Source organism: Delphinapterus leucas, chromosome 12 (assembly GCF_059928025.1).
Source record: "Delphinapterus leucas isolate spDelLeu-1000000601 "Yukka" chromosome 12, BTC_Dleu_Yukka2, whole genome shotgun sequence".
NCBI lineage: Eukaryota > Metazoa > Chordata > Mammalia > Artiodactyla > Monodontidae > Delphinapterus > Delphinapterus leucas.
This window is the reverse complement of record NC_143140.1, coordinates 15,427,502-15,454,344: the sequence shown is the minus strand read 5'-3', so window position 1 is coordinate 15,454,344 and position 26,843 is coordinate 15,427,502. Positions and strand designations below refer to the sequence as shown.

General features: G+C 39.5%; 1 protein-coding gene across 3 annotated transcripts in view; it reads right to left on the bottom strand.

Annotated features, from left to right (window-relative positions):
• Positions 1-2,998: 2,998 nt before the first annotated feature.
• LOC149747831 (regulating synaptic membrane exocytosis protein 1-like) overlaps positions 2,999-26,843 on the bottom strand; it is a 197,169-nt gene continuing 173,324 nt past the window's right edge. For 2 of the 3 annotated variants that reach the window (XM_089921735.1, XM_089921737.1), the window contains 2 exons: positions 5,278-5,491; positions 2,999-3,306 (listed from right to left, as the gene is read on the bottom strand). In XM_089921735.1, the coding sequence (XP_089777861.1) occupies positions 3,232-3,306; positions 5,278-5,491 (289 nt within the window). In that variant the 3' untranslated portion in view covers positions 2,999-3,231. The remainder of the gene's footprint in view (positions 3,307-5,277; positions 5,492-26,843) is intronic. The other variant, XM_089921736.1, reaches the window with a different exon arrangement.

The window sequence follows — 26,843 nt, the reverse complement described above, 5'->3', positions numbered from 1 at the left end:
CTGAGAAAAACAATTCAAAAAGAGTCATGCGGCTTCCCTGGTAGTGCAGTGGTTGAGAGTCCGCCTGCCAATGCAGGGGACATGGGTTCGTGCCCCGGTCTGGGAAGATCCCACATGCCACGGAGCCACTGGGCCCGTGAGCCATGGCCACTGAGCCTGGGCGTCCGGAGCCTGTGCTCCACAACGGGAGAGGCCGCAGCAGTGAGGGGCCTGCGTACCGCCAAAAAAAAAAAAAAGAGTCATGTACCACAATGTTCATTGCAGCTCTATTTACAGTAGCCAGGACATGGAAGCCACCTAAGTCTCCATCGACAGATGAATGGATAAAGAAGATGTGGCACATATATACAATGGAATATTACTCAGCCATAAAAGAAACAAAATTGAGTTATTTGTAGTGAGGTGGATGGACCTAGATACTGTCATACAGAGTGAAGTAAGTCAGAAAGAGAAAAACAAATACTGCATGCTAACACATACATATGGAATCTAAAAAAAAAGGTTCTGAAGAATGTAGGGGCATGACAGGAATAAAGACACAGACGTAAAGCATGGACTTGAGGACTCGGGGAGGGGGAAGGGTAAGCTGGGATGATGTGAGAGAGTGGCATGGACATATATACACTACCAAATGTAAAATAGATAGCTAGTGGAAAGCAGCCGCATAGCACAGGGAGATCGGCTCGGTGCTTTTTGACCACCTAGAGGGGTGGGATAGGGAGGGTGGGAGGGAGATGGAAGAGGGAGGAGATATGGTGATATATGGTTATGGATAGCTGATTCACTTTGTTATAAAGCAGAAACTAACACACCATTGTAAAGCAATTATACTCCAATAAAGATGTTAAAAAAAAAAAACCAATTTAAACAGGCTGTGGGGAAATCCACAGTATCCCTATATACTTAGACTTCAGAGAAGTCTTTCGATGAAATAAAAATTATCATTTTATCTCTCAGAGTGTGCACTTTGCACTTTACACACGTAATAATTTATAATGAGATTATTTTATACATGCGTCAAGTGCAAAGTGATTCTTCATGACAAGCTGTTTTCTTTATAAGTACACAATCTCCCAAATTACTAGAGGTGATTTAGGCTAAGAGTGAAGTTTTGAAATAAAATATTGCCAGGTTGCAAAAGATGTGATCATTAATACTTTTCACTGGACTCAGTAAAGAAATATTTATGTCCTAGCTATCCTTAGGTCTTCATATCATATACACTAGTATTTTAGTCACTTTATTCACCAATTTAACAAACTAAGTAGACCTTATCATTATTTTATTGAACAAGATGGAGATTCCTTTTAGGAAAGTTTTATTCATCCTTATTAGTCTTTGCTTTCCTCTCATAAAAGCACCCCCTCCACACATCTGTAAATTATAATTTCTCTACGAAAAATAAAAGATCTCAGAGGAATAGGGAAAGAAATAACAATCAAGTACTTTGCTTAATACTTGGCTATTCTCTTTAACACAACTAAGACAAAATCTGGCTTCAGTTTCCTTGGACCAAAATGGAAATTCATTGTCAACCTCAATCAGCTAAGAAGCATTTTAATGAAATTTTGACGAAGTATTTAAACATAAACGGTAGATATATGCGTTCTAATCAAAGTGAAGATAATAATTGAAAGTGATTGTATTTTACAGGTTTTTCATTCTATTTTTGACTGACAACCACAAAATCCCCCTGAATTCTTATTACAGAGTCAGTAATCATAACAAGCACAAATACCCTACCTGTATGGGAACAATCAATCTGGCCAGCCCTACGGAAGTAGCTGAAGTCTGCACAACACCAGCATTATTTATGTACTTAAACTTTTATTCTTTAAAGGATTTTAAAATTACCTACATTTCAAATGTAGACTCATCCAAAGTAGTGTTCATGAAACCAAAAGTGTGATAGTCTAATTATGTTTTTTTTCCTAATACAATACATTACACGTATCCCCCGCTTTTTAAAAGTTCCCTTCACTCCACTTTGCTTTTACGAAAGAAAAAAGGTGAGATGTGAAAATTAGCGTTCCGTGTTTGTTTTGGAGTGAGCTGTTATAGAGGTAGTACACACCCAGAGCAGAGAGAGCAGCCCTGCCAAGCTCCTTCCCCAGGGACCGCACTCAGCACCTCAGCATCCAGCCACCACAGCTTTGAAATGTGTCTGTGGGCATTTGTGCCTTATCTGATTTATTTTGTGCATTCGTTAGCAAGATATGTCCAGAGGTAATTGTTTCTTCTCTTTATGCCATTTGGTCTTACAAAAGTTTTCATAGAAAATCTCTATTTTCAGATAGTGGGGGAAACCGGTATTGCATTAAAATAATAGCCCCTAGAATGATCTCACGTACCACCAATGGTACAGGCAAACACATTTAGTGAAAATAACTACCCTATATAATACCCTGATTTCTTTTTCATAGAAAAAACTTATGAACATATACTAACATCAAGTTTAAAAACACAAGTTAATGTTCAGCTTAATGTCAGGCTTGCTGCCTACACACTGCAGTATGTAATCTAAACTTTAAAACAGTTGAACAGAGGCAGCTGAGTTGATATATTGAACCCAAAATACTCATTGCCTCAGTCTCATACCGGGAAATTGTAATTTACACCAAATGAAAGTGTATAGTATGTCTGCAAAGGACAGGCTGTTGTAAGAGTCCACTTGTCTCCTATCTCACTGAGTACATCCTCTGTGATTTCCAAGGCTGATAAGAGTTAAAGGTGACCTTTTACTTCCTTAGGAGTGATTTCAATGCATGAGGGAGAAGAAAAGAGCAAAACTGTGGTTCAATATGACAACTCTGCTACTTGTGTTCTATAGAACAATCATTTTATTCTGAGCTCTTGATTTTAATTTGATCCATTCTCTCCACTAAATCAGTACATCCCATTGCTCCTGCTGTAGAGTTTCAAATCACCCGCCATGCATCCAATGGGTGATGAGAAAGGTAAGGCCCATTAGACTTTATTGTTCCTCAAGGCAGATGAATCATCCTCAAAACTCAGGGAGCTAAGAGGACAAATGAGCTTCATAATGATTTAAATTATGTTAAAATATCACTGTTCCCATGAACACAAACTACCCAGACTTTATCTATTAATATAAAACTCTGTAATGCTCCTAGATGTTCATTTTATTTTTCAATGAGAGCTACGAATGAGCTCTTCCTAGCATGTAATTTCTTTGTGAAATATAGTGATTAACAACACTAGGTGAAACATTCACTTAATAAAGTTCACAGCATTGTAATAACAAACGATAGAAAAGAAATCATGGATTCTAACCACTTTGTCCTCCTTTGGGAAAGCATCCAAGGAAGCAGAGTAAAGAGAGAGGGAAAAGAAGAGAAAAACAAAAATAAGGCATATATTAATAAACAGATTTTAAGAAAGCAATCATGTGTTACTTTAAAATATAAAAGCACAGGTAGTTTAAAAAGTAAATATTTATTCTTACCAAAAAATAGTCACTGTTCAATCTTTTGTTGAAAATACACATATACTGATCCTGCTATAAGTTAGGTACAAAAGTTGGGCACTATAATTTCAGAACTTTCGAGAACTTGGATTATTAAATCTACATTTAAATCATTCTTCAGAAAGAAAACTTAATTCACTACCATATTTAGTCCACCTATTATTGAAAAGACATATTTAAATGCATAAAATTTGAATGAATAATTATATCAAATTACTCTTAAAATATTTATAGTTATGACCTGGAAAAATCTAAGAATGGGAAGTATTTGTAATAAATAAAAATGGGAAAAGAAATCTGTTAACCATTTAGCCATAAATTATCTCACAAGGAAGATTTATTCATAACAGGTATTTCAAAATTTACAGTGTCACAGGAGAAAAACAACTTTATTCAATTTTGTGTCCTTTGTCCAAGATTAAATATTTTAAGTTGTGCTTTGTTTTGTTTTTTGAATATTTTTTCCAAGATTGAATGGGTTTAGTAAAGATGGATGAACTACATTAGGCCTGCTTGTCTGCTCAAAAGCACAGGTACCTCTTAGCTCAATTTCCTTTAAACCCCTCTCCTGTTTAAAATATGAGTTTGATTCTATGTTATTGGATTGCCTCAAACCTATAATGTGAAGTTAAAAGCATTCAACAGCTATGGGCACTCAGCCCATTTGCACCCTAGCGTTCAGCGTCAGCACCCTTTCAGATTGGACAGTACCCTTACTGCATGAGTTGTTAATATTTTGAATACCGTCACAGGTCTCATTTGCAAGAATTCATTCCAAAAAGTGTGTTCAAGAACTAAAGAAGGGAAATTTAACAAATAGGTCCTGTGCACTTTTTATGCACCAGACACGATCTCAATCCAAGCTTGTTTTGGAAAGGCTTTAAGGTAGCATACGAGGATTAGCTAAAACACATAACTTTTAGGAAGAAAAAAGAAAACTTATGTGACCATAAGAACGGAACATAAAGAAAAATTAAAGTTGCATAGATTTGAATTGTTTTAATTCTCATAACAACCATATGCATTAATTACTACCATGCAGTTTCATAGATAAAGATGCTGTTGCTCGGAGAAGTTAAGGCTACAAAGAAAATAGTAGGCTCATCTTAAGTTTAATAATGCATCTATTTTACTAAATGTCTTAATTCCCCTAGAAGAGATTTTAGAATAATACCCTACTTACAACTCAAATACACTACCAAAGAATACAATGTTGATGGGTAGGTTCACTTTAATTTTAACTGTGATCTTCCAGATTAGGAAGATATAAGGGTAAACCACCACTTTCCCCCACGAAATTAAAATTTTGACACACTCTTTAAATATCCAAATAATTTTCATAAGACTTAGCACTCTTTTCTTTTTTTAACATGATAGCATATTTGAAGTTACTCTCACAGAGGCTAATTATTGCTTTATACATGATTGCATTGGGTTAAATTTAATGCCACACAATCTACCTTGATTTTATCTTCATTCAATCTGAAACATATGTTGCAGAAATTCAAGGTAGGTTGTTTTGTTCTGCTTTTTTTGTACCAGAAGAATTGGTGGTAACACGCGTCAAGGGTTTCATAATTCACGATACTAAATCTACATTAACTACTTTCTTCAGAAAATAAACTTGCTCCCATAGGTAATCTGTTGGTGTTGAATGGGAATCATTTATCGAGATACACACATACAGAAAGCGCATCTTTTATGAATTATCTGCATCGCTCGTCCCCTGCTCTGGTCACGGGGGAGGCGGGGCGCATCCACCTGTGCGCACCGTGGGCGGCTCTACTCACGTTGTTGGACCGCAGGGACACGCGGCCCCCGCAGCGCGCGCAGAACTTGGTGCTGCAGTAGGAGCACAGGTGGCCGCAGCCATCGGCGAACTTGGTCTTGTGGCAGATCCCGCAGGTCGGAGCATCGTCTTTGTGCTCACCCTGGTAACGCCGTGCTTCTTCCCCTATTTTTCTCACTTGCTCCTTATAGCTTTCAAATTGTTGATGCAATCTCCTGGGCAGAAGAGAAAATGGGAGCAAGCTAAGGGAATGCTGGAAACGGGAACAAAAACACTTTTTCGTAGCAGAAGAGGCGTCTAGCTTTTGAACTTTCCCCCCTAACCTTACCACCAGAGGTAAGAAATGTATTAGCCTGTCTTCTATTAGCTCCAGTAGTGCTTATTAGCACTGAACCGTATATAAATAGACTCTATATAATCATTCCATATAATTTCCCAACAGTGGAATTCCTGTATCCACTCCGTGACTCTGCTTCTTTGACAGGTGACTTTCAAAGTATTTTTGACTGGGACTCCACATCTTACAACCACAGTCATGTGTATATAAGGCAAACGTTATACAAGATTCTTAGCCTAACTCTGTAGAATGTGCTCTGATATTTTCTGTCTTATTCTGTTTGAAGTTTAATACAGATTACTGTTTTTAAAAAATTTGTCACAGTAAATTGGTCCCAAGATCCATGGTTGAAGCATGATGCATACTTGGGAAATGACTATTTTAAACTACATTGCTAGGCAAGCTGTCTTCCATGAAGTATCTTCCTTCACTTCCATTCCTGGAGACATCTGTGTGGCATCAAGTATTCCACACAGGACACAGACTGGACTGTCTGTACGTATATACCTATATGTGTGTGTATATATATATATGTTACAGTTGAGCTAGCTTAGATCTGTCGTATCACATTACAAGCTCTAAACCATAACTTGCAAATATTCAGATTTTTCCATGCCCCAGTTTTGCTTGATCTCTCCCAGGTCATATGTATGAGAGTTGCTATTACTCTTTATTGATAACTGCTGGACTTCGGGCAACTACATTTGTTGAGGCAAAGCATTTCCCCAAGAACATTCACACTTAATATGGTTGAGGTTTCCTCCGCTCCCCATTAGTCCATACCCCTCTCTCTCAAACTGCTACAAACAGAAACGGTTCCATGTTCTGTACAGAGCACCGTGACAGCCGGTGATTCTCCAGAGAAAGGAAGCCTTCATTTTGTTGATGAGAACTAAGAAAATTGTCCCAGGCTTAATAGTCATTGGCTCTTACACCAAAAGAGAAACTCGTGGGAAATGTCTAAGCAGATGTATCTGTGTATCTAAGCTCGTTTGCTGGATGTGAGTTTCCCCAGGATCAGAGAACACACATGCTATTGTCAGTTAAGGCAGTTAGCATGATGCTCCACATCTATGATAACTGTGGGGAACTGGGACTCCCTGGAAACTGCATTCAATAAGTGAAGTCCGAGCACTGCAGTGTTTGAAGTATGGGGATTTCATTATATTTTCATTTTAACATCAACAGCTTTTGAGCAGAACTTTAATGATTACTTAAAAAATTCTCAAATCCCTTTCCTGCTTTGCCAACTGACACTTTTTTCTATTTTAATTCTCATAATTAAAGCAAACATAGTTGCACTAGCATATAAAGTAGTTTAGAATCTGAAACCCTTCCCAGTTTAAAGGCCAGCTAATTTCAGTTGAGAGAGGATATTGTGATATTTTATTTAATGCATGCAAGAATGTCTGATCAATTTATTGAAGAGCTGTTTGACCCATTCCAAAATGCTGAGCTGAGCAGACAGGGAGTGCATGAATAAATATTTATTGTGAGAACCACCAAGTCAAACATATTTAAATTATATATATATATATATATATATATATATATATATATAAATGAGAAGGAGAAAGCTAGGCTAAAGAAAAAGCTTCCCTATAAACGTATAATGATATAGAACATGTTTTAGTTTGGGTGCTGGCAAACTTTACGGTAAAAGGCCAGTTTGTAAATATTTCAGAATTTGTGGGCCAGGCAATATCGGTTGGCAACTACTCAGCTGTACTGCTGTAGCAGGAAAGTAGCATAGACAATATGTAAATTGTAAGCATGGCTGTGTTCCAATAAAACTTTATTTACAAAAAAAGATGGTAGGCCAGATTTAGCCCGTGCACCTGGTTGTCAACTCCTGATTTAGTATATGATTTATACTAAGGCATAACAGCTTGAAAATCAAAGTCTTTCTGACTTTTAAAAATTCAAACATAAAGGACTTTTATCCATCCTATAGGGTCCAATCAAAAGGCATCTGTTTCAGGAAACCTTTGTACAATATATTTGTGCAGAGCACTGAGATGAAACCTTTCTCTAATGCATCTCATAGCGTTTCCTCTGGTCCCTCACAGGCTACTTAATATTATTTCTACCATATATTATTACTGTTTCTGTACATGACACTTCTCTTCTACCAAACAGTAAATAGTGTTAGAAGTGCACAGTTCAGCCAGCTAATAAAAACATACATCCCCTTAGTAGTAGCTGATACATCTTTGCTGAATGGAAAAGTCATACATATATAAATGTATTTTTTAGTCCGTCTTGAGAAAAAACAAAAACAAAAACAAATGCGTTTATACTGAAGACTAAATATCCTGGAAAATCTTACTGCCAAAAATGCTAGAAATGCTGGATAAAATATTTAAAAGGATAACTTTTAATTCATGTTTGAGCTGAGGAGAGAGTATGGAGTTGAGTTCCTCAAAGGAGAAGTATGAAACGGGAGCATTATTCCGAGATGATATAGCTCTGAAGCTGACAGCTGCCCTGGGGACATGGACGGAGGCTCTGTGAGCGAGAACTTCAGATTTAACTTTTGTACATGTGACTGAAAACAAAAATTCCAGGTAGGCAGCCACCAAAAATAATTGAAGTACAGTGTATAACATCCAAATCTGGAGATAGAAAAACATGGAATGAGAAAAAAGTCAATCCAAAGAAGATAAGAATTGAAACAAACAAACACAGACAATTAGAAATAGAGCATGTGATGGCAGAAACAATCCAACATATCAGGAGTCACGGTAAGTGTAATGGACTACAGCATTATGAAAAGACAAAGTTCATCATGTTAGACTTAAAAAATTCAGCTAAATGAGGTTTAGAAGAGAAATACCCAAACTATAAAAGCACAGAATGTTTTAAATAAAATGATGGAAAAAATATATTCCAGGGAAAGAGTAACAATAACAAAACAGCAACAACAGCAAAACAAAACTGGTGTAATACGTAAGGCAAAAAGCATTACTTGAGATAAAGAGGGTGTTACTATTAAAGAAGTGTTCACTTCATGTTGTATGTGACAATTCTAAACTTGATTGCATATAATAACCTATAAAGCCAAAAAATTGATAAAACTATTAGGACAGAGAAATCTACCATCAGAGTAGAATATTTTTACACACCTCTCTCTGTGTGGTTGACAGATCAGACAGATCAAAAATAAATAATGATAGGGAGATTTGAACAACACAATGAACAAGTTTCTATATGTATATGTATACATCTGTCCAGTAAACTAAACTTGTTTTAACTTGTTGAGTGCAGTAAACATACTGAACAATAAATGTACTCAACAAATAAATATTTTTTCATAGAGATATGAAATTTTTCCAGCTGTGGGCCTCAAAAGTAATAGAAATGTTTTTTTCCTAAAGCTTCATGGTGAATGTATGATGTATGTTTTGTTCTTTTTCTTTATGCTTTACATATATGTTACATAATACTCCTGTATGTATGAAATATTTTGAAATATAAAGAAGGAAAAATTTATTTCTATCTCATTAGGTATCACTGGCTAACAAATGACTGCTATTAAAGAACTGAAAAAGTGAATGTATTTGACAGCATTAAAATCTACAGAAGAGTTGACCATTTATGGAACCTAATTTTAAGAAGAAATGCATATGTTTAGCCACATAATAACTTTATGAAGTAGACAGTATTATTATTCCTATTTTATTGAAACTAATTTTGTTTGCGTCTTTGCTTTATTTTCTACCTGAATATATCATTCTAAATTTGCATACTTTAGTAAAAGAATGAAATTAGGATATTCTCTAACACTATATAAAAAAAATAAACTCAAAATGGTTTAGAGACCTAAATGTAAGACCAGATACTATAAAACACCTAGAGGAAAACGTAGGCAGAACACTCTTTGACATAAATCAAAGCACTATTTTTTGGATCCATCTCCTAAAGTAAAGGAATAAAAGCAAAAATAAACAAATGGAACCTAATTATACTTAAAAGCTTTTGCAAAGCAAAGGAAACCATCGACAAAATGCAAAGACAACCTACTGAATGGGTGACAATATTCGCAAATGATATGACTGATAAGGGGTTAATATCCAACATATATAAACAGCTAATACAACTCAACAACCAAAACAACCCAATTAAACAATGGGCAGAAGAACTGAATAGACATTTTTCCAAAGAAGACATACAGGTGGCCAACAGGTACATGAAAAGGTTCTCAATGTCACTAATCATCAGGGAAATGCAAATGAAGACCACAATGAGATATCACCTCACACCTGTCAGAATGGCCATCATCAAAAAGAACACAAATAACAAATGCTGGAGAGGATGTGGAGAAAAGGGAACCCTTGTACACTTTTGGTGGGAATGTAAATTTGTGCAGACACTGTGGAAAACAGTGTGGAGGTTTCTCAAAAAACTAAAAAATAGAGCTATCATATGACCTGGCAATGCCACTTCTGGTTGTATATCTGAAAAAAACAAAAAAACACTAATTTGAAAAGATACATGCACCTCAGTGTTCATAGCAGCATTATTTACAGTTGCCAAGACATGGAAGCAAGCTAGTGTCCATCAACAGATGAATGGATAAAGAAGATGTGGCATATATGCAATGGAATATTACTCAGCCATAAAAAAGAAAGAAATTTTGCCATTTGCAGCAACATGGATGGACTTGGAGGACATTATGCTAAGTGAAATAAATCAGACAGGGAATTCCCTAGTGGTCCAGTGGTTAGGACTCAGCATTTTCACTGCCAGGGCCTGGGTTTAATCCCTGGCCAGGGAACTAAGATCCTGCAAGCTGCATGGTGTGGCCAATAAAATAAAATAAAATAAGTCGGACAGATAAAGACAAATGCTGTATGATATCACTTGTATGTGGAATCTAAGAAATATACAAACTAGTGAATATAACATAAAAGAAGCAGACGCACAGATATAGAGAACAAACTAGTGGTTACCAGTGGGGAGGGGGGAGGGGAAATACAGGGAAGGGGGAGTAGGAAGTACAAACTCTTGGGTGTAAGATGGGCTGCAAGGATGTACTGTACAACACGGGGAATATAGCCAATATTTAGTAAGAACTGTAAATTGAGTGTAACCTTTAAAAATTGTATAAAATAAAATATTAAAAATACATAAATAATTTCACATACTTCAGATCTTATACTGAGCTCACACAAAGCATGAGAATAAATGCAGATTCAACTTGCAAATGAAAGTGTTTCTGGACTCAGGAAAGCGCTCACAGGGAGGAAATGTCCATTTTCGATCGTGGCTAATTGATGGTATGTGAACAAAGCTGACCATGGAAAAGCAAAAGGTCTGCCAATGAGCTCAGTCATGCTGAGCTCAGATGCTATAGTCTCAGTCAATTCTACTTCCCCTCATTTCTCAGCTCCTCTATGGTATTTATTCCCAAAATTGACTTCAAGCGACTGTGCCCTTCTGAAACACTCAAAAAGTTATTTTGGTGACTTGGGAACCCAGTGATGGTCCGCTAAGTGCTGGTACAACTTAGACCGTGGGGTCTTCCAGGCCATGCTAGGTGCACAGGAAGCAATGACTCTTTCCCCAGAGGCCACAGCAAGAGGGTTGGTGAGATGAGGCTTCTTGATTGGGGTCTGAATGAGGTCTCCGGTTCTCGCTTTCTCCATGGGATGCCTTAGAGGGGCATTCTCTTCCAGTCTCACCAAAAGTGGGGAAAAATCCAGCCCACAGAGTAGTTCCTAAGGACGAGAGCCACCAGGGGACAGAGCTCTCCTCCCAGAAGGATGTGCCCAAGTGTCTCCCCCCACAGGCATCACTCCAGACCCGGCCAGGACTCACAGCCTCCTGGATGCCATGTCTTGGTGGCCTGGATGCATCTGTACCCTCTTCTCGTGTGCATTTAAAATTCTTCCTTGGTTCCAGCAATGGGCCGTGTTCATATGACTGGTTTGGATACCACCACAGGGAGCAGAGTGAAAGAAGCAAGATTGTGCCGTTTCTCAGCACAGAACTCATGTTACATCCTCACACCTCTTTCTTCCTGGGCTTCTTCCTCTACCTATAGACAGGACTCCCTTATTCTGCAATGAAAGAAAAAGCCCAACCCAAGTCCCCATCAACCTGGCTGACTTATTTCCCAGTGTACTCCTCCTTTTTTACCAGCAGAAATTATGAAAGAAAAGCAGGAAGGAAGGGAGGGAGGGAGGGAAGAGCGGTCTTCATGACTCCCACTTCTTCAAAATCTACTTATTCCATAACCCTGTGCAGCGCTCCACTAAACTATCTCTTAAAAAAACCAACCTTCATGCCCTTTTCTCAGTCTGTATTCCCCTCACATCACTCTGAGATCACTCACTGTCAAGATGCTGTCCTCATAATAAGATTCGCTTTTGGAATCAGGATACTGGTACTGAAACCATAAATAGTATATTTATTTTTTGTATCTGATGTTTTAACGCTTTAATCCATATCAAATATGTGACAGTGTTCTATTACGAATAATGCATGGAAATTCATATTTGACTATATGGTATTACAGTAAATGCAGGACTGCAAATGTAGAATCTTTTTGTGAAATTTATCTGTACATTTCAATTCTAGAATTAACAAGATATTCTTATTGATTAGCCAGGTTGGCAAAATATATGATCACAAATCTCTGATTTAAATTTTCTACAGAGAAAATGGAGAGCCTTCTAAAATATGCAATGCTATCAGAAGAAAAGCATTGATATAGAAACTTTGGTTTTCTCCATGGATGTGATTTTTTCCATTGTTTCACTATGTAATAATCATTGTATTATTTTAATATCTGTGTACTCAATTCAAGAAACTCCAAGATTCCAGTTGTAAACAAGTTGTTTGGGTGGTGAGTGGCACGTATTTGAAGGAAATAAAGATGAATGCCTATAAAAGTAAATATCATTCTCTATACATCTAAAATATAAATATCATCCTGGGAATTCCCTGGTGGTCCAGTGGTTAGGACTCTGTGCTCTCACTGCCAAGGGTGCTGGTTCAGTCCCCGGTCAGGGAACAAAGATCCTGCAAGCCACTTGGTGTAGCCAAAACAATTCTCCAAAAAAAAAAAAAAAGAATATATATCTATATCACCCTATAATGCAAAATAAATCATTTAAGCGGGAAGTTCTTAATAACATCCTTACCAGTTCATGCGTATTTGTTGATCACTTACTATAAATAGGGCACACAGATAGATGCCGAGTGACTGGGGATGGGGGGATGAAGAGGAATCTCTGTTAATTGACACGGCGCCTCATTTACTTCTGTTTTGTGTTTCTCCTTCCTCCATCCCCAAAGTGGTCAGAAGCCAGAGGACCGAAATCCCACCTTTCTTCCCGGCTCTCCTTGGTGAAGTCTAGGCTACATTTTTCTGCAGTAGGAGGGGATGGGAACCAGTGCTTTGAAGTTTCAAAGGCCAAAGTTACAGGTCCCGAAGGAAGATGAGGGCTTTCCCCAAGAGGAAGGGAGGGGCAGAGACCAGAGCAGTTTGCATGTAGCACCTGAGATGGAGAACTGCTTTGGGACGTACATACAAGGCTACTGAGAAAAGCAAGCATGGTCTATATTTCCTTTCCCAATCTTGGCACAGAACTTATACAACAAGGCATGATCAAGGGCCCATGCCAATAGTGATGGGGAGGTTAAAGCCAGGAGAGTTCTTCTGAGAAGGCTGGATCGCTTAAGTGCCTCCAAAGACCTGGGGGATGTATGGGAAGGAGCCCTGACAGTGACTGAAATTAAACATCGGCTAGCCTGATACCCTGGAGGCTTGTTTTAGAAATTTATGACATCAAACTCTATTGTTGAAAAACTCACCCTAACCTTAACTCTAAAGCACACTTCTTGACTCCAGGGTATGTACACTGTGCTTAGAAGGTAAGTTATATGTAAACATAAATTAGCAGTTTACGACAACATATATAAAGAACGGAAAGAAATTGTTCTTTAGAAAATAATAATTCTGGGTGAAAGGATCAGGGAGACTTATTTGGCTTAGCTGGTCCAAAACATTTTCCTAGATGAGTTGGAACTTGAACTATTCTCTGAAATAATAAAAATCTGGCTCATGGTGGTATTAATGTAAGTACTTAAGCAAAGAAATAGGAAAGCATGCTAAGATAATAATAAAGTGATTATGAATGCTCCCAAATATCTCAGAAATGTAGTTGAAACCAAATCACCTTTTAGAGTCTTTGTGTATCAGCAAACAAGCATCCACTGTGTATGTTCTAGTGAATGACAGCCTGACAATTATACATAACTGCCCATGAAGTCAAAACACAGGTGCAGTTAAAAAATGGTTTCTTGGTCCCAAAACACAATTGTCCCCTTTTTCGTGAAACTGTCTCTTTGATTCTACTCTGTAACAGACGGGCAGTAAAATTCCAGTGCAGTCCAGTGGTGACTAATTTTTTTTAAAAAATGATGCTTGGAAAGAGTGGTCCCTTGTGTCAGAATTGAGTTGAAAATAAAAAAACATCACAGTCTTTTAAGCAAAAAGGTTAAGTAATAGAATTTGGTGTTACAAAACTGTTGGAAGGGGGATAGAAGTGGGCTCTGGGTCTGATCTCCAAAACAAAAGCATAAAACCAGCTACTGAAAGTTCCTCAGCCAGGAAGCTGTAAGAACAGGGGTCCCGGGCTGCGCAGCAGGAGGTGAACGGTGCGTGAGCCAGTGAAACTTCATCTGCCTCTCCCCATCGCTCGCATTACTGCCTGAACCATTCCCCACCTCCGTCCGTGGAAAAACTGTCTTCCATGAAACCAGTCCCTGGTGCCAAAAAGTCTGGGGACCGCTGCTGTAGAATCAGAAAGCCAGTGTCCCAATGGCTGGAGCCCCACCTCCTCGGCTGAGATGCTCTTGTCTGGACTCCACCACCACAGTCACACTGAGCCGCTAAAGAGACCAGCAAGATCAACGCCCAGATGCCACGTGGCCCTCCATTAACTCAGGTTCAGTTCAAGTCTCAGGCCCGTACATCGGACTAGGGGATCCTAAATCACATCAAGGATTCCAGCTGCAAGAGAATCCATGGAATTTAGTTGTTAGGTTTCTGGCTTCTTCATAATACTCCCTGGAAGGAGTCTGGAACAGAGGTTGTGAGGGTCAGTCTTCCACTTTATTTACAATCTTCTGATTTAGGTCAAATTTCTTAATTCCTTCCACTGCACCTGAAGTGAGCAATAGCTGAGTCTAGAGATTCTCATTCACCTTCATTCATTCTCTCTCTCTCTCTCCCTCTCCCCCCAAACACTAAGCACCCACTATAGGAAGCATTTAGCCTCCATCAGGAAATTTCTTTTGATAGATGCTGTCCCCTAAGAAACTCACATACACATATATGTATTTGTGTCTGTCCAGTCCTTTTCATCTAGTAAACAAATTGCAAGACCACAAATCAAGGTAAACCTCAGACTCAGATACAAGACACACATACAATCAAACAAACACAAAAAATCCTTCCCTCTGTGGTGATGAGATGCACAGCCCAATCTACCACCTGTGATGAAGACCTTCATTATTCTTAGCCTGCATTATTTCATCGACTTTTTACTAGGCTCTGGCCAATGGGTTCCCTCACTCTGGTTCATCTTTCATACTGTCTAATAAACCGAACGAATCACATCAATCGGCTGCTAAAATATCATTTCTAAGGTAGTCCATTGCTCATCCTGGGATCCAAGATGATTCTCCTTGTTCCCAATTATCTATCAGCATCTCTCACAAACCCTTCTCATATACCTTAGACCTACCATTGCATCAGATTTTCTCCCTAGTTACCAAACACAGTAGAATCTTACAAACAGCAATTCAACAAACATTTATTGAGCTGCAGCTGTACAACAGGCACTGCTTGAGTCCCTGGGGGTACAAAGAAAACAACATAAAACAACATAAGAAGATATGAGTTTCACTTAATTTATTACTTTATTTAAGGCTTTTTGATAAATGGTTCTTTTGGTAAAGATAAATGATTCAGATAAATGATAAATGGTTCAGAAAATGGTTCTTTTCTTTTGTATATGGAGATCATCTTCCCTACATTAGAGGTTATTTTCTCTTCAAAGCCTAATGTACACTGTTGGTAGGAATGTAAATTGGTGCAGCCACTGTGGAAAACAGTAGGGAGGTTTCCCAAAAAAGTAAAAATAAAGCTACCACACGATCCAGCAATCCCACTCCTTGGTATACATACCTGAAAAATACAAAAACACCACTAATTTGAAAAGATACACACACCCCAATGTTCATAGCATCACTATTGAGAATAGCCAAGATATGGAAGCAACCTAAGTCCATCAAGAGATGAATGGCTAAATAAGAAGTGATATATATCACATCTTTCTATCTATCTATCTATCTATCTATCACCTATCTATCTAATGGAATATTAGTCATAAAAAAAGAATGAAATTCTGTCATTTGCAACAAGGAAGATGGACCTAGGGAGTATTATCCTTAATGAAATAAGTCAGACAAAGACAAATACTGTATGATATAACTTATATGTGGAATTAAAAAAAATAAAACAGGGCTTCCCTGGTGGCGCAGTGGTTGAGAGTCCGCCTGCCGATGCAGGGGACATGGGTTCATGCCCCGGTGCGGGAAGATCCCACATGCCGCGGAGCGGCTGGGCCCGTGAGCCATGGCCGCTGAGCCTGCGCGTCCGGAGCCTGTGCTCCGCAACGGGAGAGGCCACAACAGTGAGAGGCCCGCGTACCGCCAAAAACAAAAAATAAAAAAATAAAACAAATTAGTGAATATAACAAAACAGAAAGAGACTCACAGTTATAGAGAACAAATTAGTGGTTACCAGTGGGGAGAGGAATGGGGGAGGGTCAAGATAGGAATAGGAGATTAAGAGATACAAACTACTATGTATAAAATTAATAACGTACAAGGATATATTGTGAAGCACAGGGAAATATAGCCACTATTTGGTAATAACTTTAAATGGAGTATAATCTATAAAAATATTGAATCACTATGCTGTTTGCCTGAAATATCATATAAATAAACATAAATATAGTATTGTAAATCAACTATACTTCAATTAGAAAAAGACATCATGCTGAAATCTGAAAAAAATTGTAATGTAATTTGATCATGAAAATAAAACTTGATTTATTTTAACAAAATGTAAACTTCTAGACTCTATTCACAAAATTAAGAAAGGTTTATGATTTGCTATTATTCTTGACTAAATTAAGCATTTTTTTGTTTCTTAGAGGAACAACTAGTCTTGGTTAAAATGTGTAAATGTATTTTTGCAAAGTTTTCAGATTATATTAAACATATATAATGTAACAAGCCGTTTATAGGTGTTTGGCATATGTATTTCCTTTCTTCAAAAGGAAATGATTACAACTGCAAATTCACATAATTCAAGAGAGGTTACTTTCACAGCAGTGTATTTTCCTTCCAGCCTTGAACTGCCTTTTGCAACTTGAACTCCTACCAAGTATTATAAACCTTTAATTTACCAATAACTTAATTTTTCACTGATCTGTAGGACTACAATATACTAATTCTCTATATGACCATGTTAGCTTTCTTTTGGTACAAGTTCGAATTATCCTACATTTCACGTTTGTTTTCTTTTTCAACCCTGTGAATGGTTCCTGACATTTAAGAAATCCAGGTGTGGGGAATTCCCTGGCGGTCCAGTGGTTAGGACTCCAGGCTTTCATTGCAGAGGGCCCTGGTTCCATCCCTGGCCGGGGAACTAAGATCCCCCCAGCCACGTGGCACGCCCCCCCCCAAAGAAAGAAATCCGGCTGTACAGATTTGGACCAAGCCCCTTGCTTCTTTGCTAGGACTTGGGGTTCATAACTTTGGAATCATTTGAACCCCATTCTCAGAGTGAGAAAAGATATAGGAAAGATTCTAAAACCTGGTTTTAAATGGAAATATTGAGATTTAGGAAAATAGAGACACAGGAGGGACTTTGAAGATCTCTGGGGAGAAGGATCTCATTTTATAAATGGGAAAACCTAGGCCCATACTTTGTTACTTACATAAGGTCGTAAAACTGGTTTGTGAATAATTAGGTCCTGTATTTCCAACTTTCCACTACACCTTCCTATCTTCAGATGCTTATTTGAATATGGCTGAAGGATGGAAAGTTATTGATTTGTGAGGGATGTTTCCTTGGTGTTCTCAAACATAGTAGGTATCAAAATTATCTAATGGGCTTATTAAAATGCACCTTAACCTCAGGTGCTTCTGAGTCAGTAGGTGTGGGATAAATCTCAGGAACCTGCCTTTTAAATTGTCAACCCAGGTAATCCTGGTGTAGATTATCTGAGGACTATAATATAGTAGAGATCCCTACATTAAGGTTAAATTAGAAAATGAAGGCATTTTTTTATACATCCTTCATCCTTCATATTACTTGTTAAAAATAATCTTCATCACATAATTAAATTTTAATTATAAATGCAAAATTTGGAGGACTGCTTGTGTGAAGAGATGCTGAAAATGTACCTATTACGTTGTATAATTTAATGTGATATCCACCATTGTTTAAAACTTACAAATCTATGAATCACAGATATGTACATATTAGGATTTGTAGGTTTTAAAAATAATCATAGGAGGGGTTGCAGGGAGAGAGGGATGAATAGGTGGATCCCAGAGGATTTTTAGGGCAGACAAACTACTCTGCAAGATGTTACAGTGGCGGATACATCTCATTATACATTTGGTCAAACCCATAGAATGAACAACACCAAGGGTGAACCCTAAGGTAAACTGCGGACTCTGGGTGATACTGATGTGTCATTGTAGGGCACCACTCGAAACAGATGCACCTGGCGGGGATGGGGGATGTTGATGATGGGGGAGGAGTCTGTGCATACGTGGAGGCAGGAGGTACACGGGAAATCTCTGCACCTTCCCCTCGATTTTGCTGTCAGCCTAAAACTGCTCTACAAAATAAAGTCTGTAAAAAACTTTACTCTCAAAGAAACGTTGTAATAATATACACATAAAATGAATCTATAATACATTTATATATAGATAGATATATAGATAATACTATACCTATCCTAAACATTTCAGTAATTCAGAAATTTACCCCAGATATTGTTGAGTAATTTAAAATATTACTACAGGTGGAAAAAATATTTTTCAGTTTGTGTTTAAGACCATACCGAGTCTTGAAAATGTGTATACTTTTTACTTATTGCAAATGTCCAGCAGATGGCACTAAAGATTTTTATTTTTATCAATACATTTAATTCTTAGTCGTTGAAACTGTTTTTCTTGAAAATACTGAATGCGTTAAAATCAAACTAGACCAATCAGCAGGAGGTATAACTTATTAGAAAAAAAAATGTGTTTTCAGAGGTAGCTGGAAAAGAACAAAAGAGAAATGTATAAAGTGTTGCAATTTCTGCTCTTCTGTGGAGGACCCTCATTCCACACGCCCTTACAGAAATTATGCATTAAGGGTTTTGTCGTATATTTTTCTTCCTCGTTTGTTTTGTTTTGTTTTGTTTGTTTGTCCTCCATTTAGCACTGTTAACGATGCAGTTCACCCAATCAGCATCCCACAGGGTTCTGAAAGCACAGAGAGATGACAGGAGAAACGAGAGCAGAGCTGACGATTAGCTGTGAGTGTTTTACAGCTTGTTACTTCAGTCAAGCATTTATTTTTAATTCCGTTTTCACTTTACCACAGGAGACCACTCCTGAGTAAGCATCAAGTGAGCATCTCAGGACACAGACGCCCCCTCGCACATGTTAAAATTTTTGTTCCACTTCATCTCCCAAGAAACACCCTCCCTGTGGCTCCTGAATATTGAGTGCCGGCATGTGTAGAAGCTTGTCGTAGGGCCTAGAACTATTCCTTCTAAATGATGGGATAATATTGCCGCTTTCTAACACTTGAGATATACCAGAGGCCTAAACCTGAAAACTGTGCCCAAGAGAGAATCATTTTTATACTTTGATAAACAGGTTACTCATTTAGCCACTGGGGGAAGCACATAATTTCGTCTGAAATCTTTTTCAGCACTTTTAAAAATGTTCACTGCTAATTCACCCAAACAGAAAGAGAGAAAGGAGATCCTAAAATTTGATATTTTAAAAAGGACTATTATCATTAAGGCTATTGGAACTGAGAGATGTAGGTTATTTGGATCACAAGCACCCTCAACACTCTGAAATGGTGACTGGATGAATGATACATAGAAAACTCCTAACATGTCAAAACTCATTTTCCCTTTGGCTTTTAATGTCTGATAAATTTATGCACACTGAATTTATCCTTCTTATTAGTGAGTTAACCAAGTTTTGCTGCTTGTTCTTTTGAATGATAAAATATGATCTGGGATATGGTGGCTAAGGAGAACCTTTCAATGTAACTTGGACATATACTACCTTATACGTGTAATATGCGATCAGAATAATTCCTTTAAAATGTTAATGGCTCCACAAAGCTCTGTAAGCTTCTTTGTTTCCTAGAAACAAAAGAGCCACAGAAATAAGTGAGACAGGCAACATGCTCTAATTTGCAGACACCTAATGAGTGCCTCTGTGAACAAGTCCTCCCAATGGTCAAGGTTAGAGGTTACCCACCCCAGCTATCAGGCCTAAATTCAATATCTGAGGACAAAGACATTTATTCCAAAAAGGCTTCCCTTTTTCCATTTTTTAAAAGCAGGGAAATATCAATACAAGCTTCCCAGATTCTACTTGCACAGTATAGCAAATTAGTCAGCCATCATTAGGTACCGTATTTTCTAAGCCATTCTGGAGTGCATTTCAAGACAAGTGACAAGATGTAATTTCCTCCCCATTATATTTGCTAATGGTGACATCTGTTTTCATCCTTTAATTAAAATACATTGTTAATATGCATTTAAGGTTTAATGATCATCTAAATAACATAACAGGTGTTGTAAATAACTTAAGTTCTTTTTTACCCATGAAAGGGAGATCAAAAAGTAGATCGTTCACATGGTTTTGCATATGTCGAAGCTAAAATTCGAGAGAATATCAGAATAATTTTTAATTTATCCACATGTATATTGACTCTGTATCTTTCCCCTGTGACCTAGAACCCTGACCACTCCTTAATCAACTCCAGACATCTTCTACCCTCACCAGCCACTGCCTAGGAATAATCAAGTCTCTTTTAAAACTTACCATCTTATGTTATATTTAGAGGCTAAAAATGTGTCATAATCAGCTTTCATTAATCACAAAGCTAGAAAGAGTCCATTTTCCTCTTCATAATATTGCATTACCTATGAAAAACTTTGCATAGTGTCAAGGTACTTTAAATTTGAACTGCATTTAATTCAATAGAATGCGGACAGAAAATCTTGCAGTTTTTGTCACTGAGGTCATCCATCAAATTGAGCATCATCTAACTTCAGCTCAACCATCTGGTCAATATTGCAGAGAATGCTTTGCTATACTTCAGTGATGAGTAAAACCTTATTTTATAGCTTTTTGGGTTATTTCTCTTGAGTATTTAATTTCCTCCGAGGAGCATTCAAAACTTAAAACCGGGGTCCCATGCTCTCTGATGCACTCAGTGGTTACTCAGTGGTTACCAAGTCCTGTAGAACTGGAAATCAGTAAATATTTAGAGTTTAACTGACCTGGAAGCTATTCAGTGGAGTGGGCCAGAAAGTCACCTTGTCATCCTACAGAGGAATCCATTCCTTTTCCTTCTCTTTAAATTGTATTACTCTGCACTCCTCTTTGGGGTAAACTCAGAGGCATAACTGAAAATATTGTAGCCCTGCAGAGTGAAATTCACATTTTACCATCATCTGAGGTCTCTGAATGTTAAGTAACGTTGGTTACTGTTGATTCCCTGCTTCTTAAAGTATAGATGGGGAAGTCGGGGAAGGCTTGGCTGAGAGGGCGGACATCCAGTGAGGAGGCAGGAGGTTAGGGGACGTGCCCCAAAGGGCGGACGTGGTGGAGGGATGGTGGGGAACAGGCCTCAGGGGGAGGGAGAGCCAGCAAACTGGTGTGGCTGGAGAGCCCTGGGCGGCAGAGGGGGGCTGGGCTGGGGCAGGCTGCGTCCATCCCCTGGGTCACCTAAGCAGTTGGCATTTCCTCTGGGTGAAGGAAGACCCTGGAGGCACCAGACGATGGGATGTAGGTTTTCACAGCATCCCGGTGGCTCCTCTGTTCGTAATGAGGCCTCGGGATGATCTGGGTTAGAGGCATGGAGGTCTGGACCCCAGCTCGGGGGCTGCTGAGCTCAGATGTTGCTTCTCCCTTTCGTCTGGCTTCAAATATTCCCAGAGCCCATGTAGGGAGGCAGAGTTTTGGTTTTTTTTTTTAATTATTTATTTTATTTTTTATTGGGGTATAGTTGATTTACAATGTTGTGTTAGTTTCAGGTGTCCAGCAAAGTGACTCAGTTACATATATACACATATATATATGTATATATATATTCTTTTTTAGATTCTTTTACCTTATAGGTTACTACAAGATATTGAGAATAGTTTCCTGTGCTCTGTGCTATACAGCAGGTCTTTCTGGGTTATCTATTTTGTATGAGTGTGTTTTGTAAATAACTCTAAAAATAGAGTTGCCATATCATCCAAGGATCTCACTCCTGGGCATATATCCAGAGGAAACTCTAATTCTAAAAAGACACATGCACCCTAATGTTCATTGTAGCACTGTTTACAGTAGCCAAGACATGGAAGCAACCTAAATGCCCATCGACAGGTGAACGGATGAAGATGTGGTACATATATACAATGGAATATTACTCAGCCATAAAAGAGAGTGAAATAATGCCATTTGCAGCAACATAGGTGGACCTAGAGATTATCATACCAAGTGAAGTAAGTCAGACGGTGAAAGACAAATACCATGTGATACTGCTGACATGTGAAATCTTAAAAAAATGATACAAAGGCAGATTTTCATGACCATAACGTAGTTTCTTTTTCTTTCAAAACTGGTTCTCAGGTTGCATCTTCTACTTCGTGCTGTACAGCTTTTCTCAGCATCGATGACAATTACTGCAGAATCACAAGTGAGGAGCGTAGAGCTTTCTGACGCTGAACGACACCCAAGGAAATTGTCTCTGAAGGAATTCCCGCATCCTCAGAAGGAGATGCAGAAGGATGATGATACATCGTCTCGTGGTTAAAAACACCCAAACTGATTAGATGCCCCATTGGAATCAGGGGTGAAGCACCACCCAGCACCCCCTCACCTGCCTTGCATCAAGGCTGGCCTGAACTGATACACTGACTCACTTTAGAATGATCAGCACTTTCATTTATTTTGTATGTTTTATTAATACTGTGTAGGCAATGTGACTGCACAGTAATTTAAAGTCTGGAAACGTCAGGTTAATACGGTCCCCTCAGCTCCCTTTCCCTTTTATTGCTCTGGGGTCAAGCCCCACGGTCCCAACTTTCATGTCCCTGGCAGGGATGCCAGTCCAGATTATACTAAATGGTTCTGAGAATGTAGGTTCTGTGTGGAAACAAAAGCAAAACAGCTCTAATTTTAAACATTTTTAAAAATATGCTTTTTTTCTGGTTTTTGTAATAGATTTTACCTTCCTTTGGGTGATTTATAGAAACTGAAACTGTGGGGTTCTGAGAAAGTTAACTTCCTCAAATACGTTAAATGCCTCAGCACGCACTGTGCGTGTGAGTGCTAGATAATCCAGGATATCACAGGCCTCAGGGACTTCATTTTAACGAGTTTGCCTTGTGCGATGCTGTAAATATTGATACAGGAGGAACGAAGGGGAAATTGGTCCAGATGCCAAAGACATGCTTCTTCAAACAATCCCTTACATCAGCTTCTGCTTTGATTTGGTTTTTGTTTGTTTCTTTTGTTGGTTTTGGTTTTATTTTGTTTTGTTCTGCTTTGGCTTGGCGTATCCTAAGTCTAGGAGTAAATCTAGAGGGAAGGTCTCAGCTGACAGGCAGTGAACTAAATAAACCTGTCCCAACCCCCGAGCAGACACTAGTGAATCTATACAGATGCCTGTGGTCCATCACAGACTGGCAGCCACAGGGGAAGCCACAGGGCCTCTGCCTCGTGGGCTCTGGGCGTGGCTGCCCCCATCACCACTGGTTTTACAAAACAGGTACCCTTGCCAACGTGACAAGGACATTTTCCTCGGTAAATAGGCACTCTGCAAGATGGACAATACATGAGATATCAGGCAACGGAACTGGGAAGAGAGAGAGAGCAATCCAGCTCAGTGTGACTACAGGGGAAGAGGAAGGAAGCTTTTCATGTTAATTACTCACATCTAAAGCCCGGTGTGTACAGTATGTCTCCTGCCTAAAAATAATTTAAACAGCCTGGAGCTAGGAGCACCGTTAATCTGTCTCTGTGTACACCTGCAGCTCACCTTTCCCTGGAATCTGTGTAAAATGACACTGCGAAGGCTGCTTTAACCGCACCGTCCCAGCTCCTCCAAGGGATCAGATCGCAGGCTTCATGTGTAAATACTCTTGGCTTTAACCATACATGAGTTATATATAGTTTTTAACAGATTGCTTCCAAAGCCCAGACGTTTCTGGTTTTCATTTGAGTTTTGAATACCCTCGTAGTAAACAGACGGACAAGGGTATGAGACAAGGAGTTTTATAAGTTCCAGCAAACGTGGCTATGAGCTAAGGTGAAGCCATCCTCTTCCTTTGAACTCCTTCCTGAGTTTATGAGGCCGGGGCAGCATCTCCTGGGTAAGGGCAGGACCACCAGATCAGAGCCAGGGTTTGAGCAAAGGCTCTGCCAGCGACTTGGTGAGTGGTGTGAACAAGCGGTAGAGCCTGTCTGTAAAGGTAAAGTGAGGATGCTGTTACCCCTCATGATTGTAGAGGGATGACCTAGTGCGTATGTGACGCAAACGTGACCCTCAATGAATCCGCAGCGCTTTCCCCACTTCCCCCTTTCTCATCGGGATGGTTGCTCCTTACTCCGTGTTCCTACAGGGAAGGGTAGGAGTGGGTGATGGAAGGACCAGTAAAGGAAGAAGACGTGGGTTTCAGATCCGGTTTTGCCTCTCCCAACGGAGGGAATTTCAGACACAGCCCTCAGCACCGCTGAGCCAGGCTTCTTTATCTCCATAGGAGAGATAAACTCGGACCACTTAGAGTCATCAGTCAGCAATCTGCAAGCTCAGCAGATTACCGAGTATCTACTACATGCCAGGTGGTATTAGAGGTGCTGGTGATCGAAACACAAACACAACTACGTCTCTGTTCACGGGAAACTTGCATTCAACTGAGGGAGGCAAGTGTGAAAACACAGTAACAAAAGAACCTAGGATAAGATATTATCAGGCAGCACAGAGGGCTCTGGTGATGAATAAAAGAGGATAAAGAACAGAGCCTGGGGCGGGCCGGGGCGTGGTTACAGAGATGGGATGGTGGGCTCCAGCAGGGGTCACAGACAAGGTCACAGTCAGAGGATGCCAGGAACACCTTCAGAGCCATGGAGGCCTTTCCGTTTTCTCCTGACGAGGATGGGAGGCCACTGCAGGGCTGAGTGACAAGCTGATATGGCGACGCTGAGAACTGCAAGAGTCGCTCTGTTTATTGTGTGGAAAAGAGGCCACCAGTCAGGAGAGCGGCAGGCTGCGTGGTTCTTTGACTGGGTGCTTGTGGGGAGGAGGGTGAAGTCACGCCGTGGATTTCCAAAGCCATCATTCCATTGTAAACATGTGTCTTAGCACATCTCAGGGCTCCCTCCATCTTTAACCACTTGCTTTGCTCTGTAACACTAAGAAATTCCTTAACCTCCTCAAACCTTCAGTGTTAAGGACGTAATGTATGTGACTCCCGCAGATTCACATGGTGAAGCCCTAACTCCTGTGTGATGGTGTTTGGAGGTGGGTCCTTCAGGAGGTGGTGAGGTGTGGACGAGGTCGTGAGGGTGGGGATTTCGTGATGGGGTTAGTGCCCTCACAAGAAGGGGAAGAGGCCAGACCTGGGGACCCTCCACCATGTGAGGGTGCAGTGAGAAGGCAGCCTTCTGTAGCCCAGAAAGAGGGCCTTAGGGGAACCAAATCAGCCAGCACCTTGATCTTGGACCTCCAGCCTCCAGAACTGTGAAGACTGAGCTCCTCTCAGGTCACCCACCCAGCCTACAGAGTTTAGTTACGGCAGCCTGAGCTAACCTAGACACGGAGTGTCCTCACCTGTCAGTAGAGTGACAGCCCCGTCCAGTCCATGGGATTTCTGTGGGGTCTGCATGGAAGAAGCTGAGTAAAGCCCACCGTCTAGCCCACGTTGATGTGCTTAGTCGATTTCAGCAACGATTAGTGTGACTTCAAACTTCCTCAAGTCATCATCAGTAATATAAGGGTCGACGCCTGGGAAGAATCCTTTTGAAAATTCTTAAAGTTTGCCCATGAATATGTAACATGACAAGAAACGTAGGTCATGTGCACCCGAACAAATGGGTTACACAGTCACAAGAAACTCAGATGAGTGATTGTACAAGTTTATCTGCAGTTACAACTTTGGGTATAAGCAAAATTAATTGTAGTTTTTCAAATCACTGGTTATTTTTTCATAAAGAAATGTTTTACTTTTGTGCCTATTTGAGTGGATGTTTCAAAAGGCTGTCTAAGAGTAGCCTTCAAGGTAGAATTCTGTTGAAAAAATCCTTATTACTTTAATAAAACATACTCAGCATTATTGGATAGGTGTAGACTTATAATTTGTTTGGACCTTGTGCTATTTAGACACTCGAGGAAAGGATTTCTAGAGAATCTGTAGACCTAGGGCTTGTGAATATCCTGTTTCTATTCTTCTGTTATTAGTTAAGCAGAATAATAATTTTTAGCCTCATTAAGCATGAGATGACAGGATGAAATTCCTTCAGATCAGAGTCCGTATAGATGTGAAAAATGAAATTCACCATCACCAGAACATGACATAAAGTAGCATCCCTTGCTCCAAAGGACAGTCTGAGTTTCCCGCCAAGAGTATTCCTGAATGGGTGGACATCACCCTTTGGAAGGATCCCCTCCCCTACACACACGGGCTTTTGCATTTTGAGAACACAGAGAGGGGCTGATTTCAACCACACAGCATCCACTAAGCATCAAACTTGGTGTCTGCAGCATCAGTGATTCAGTGATGGGCAATCGCTTGTGTTATTTAGGCCCGGAAGTCAGTTTGCTCCCTTGGAAAGTGCTCATTGGTCACACCCGGTAGCTATGGAAACTGCAGAAATTATACACACACTTTCGTTTCCCCAGC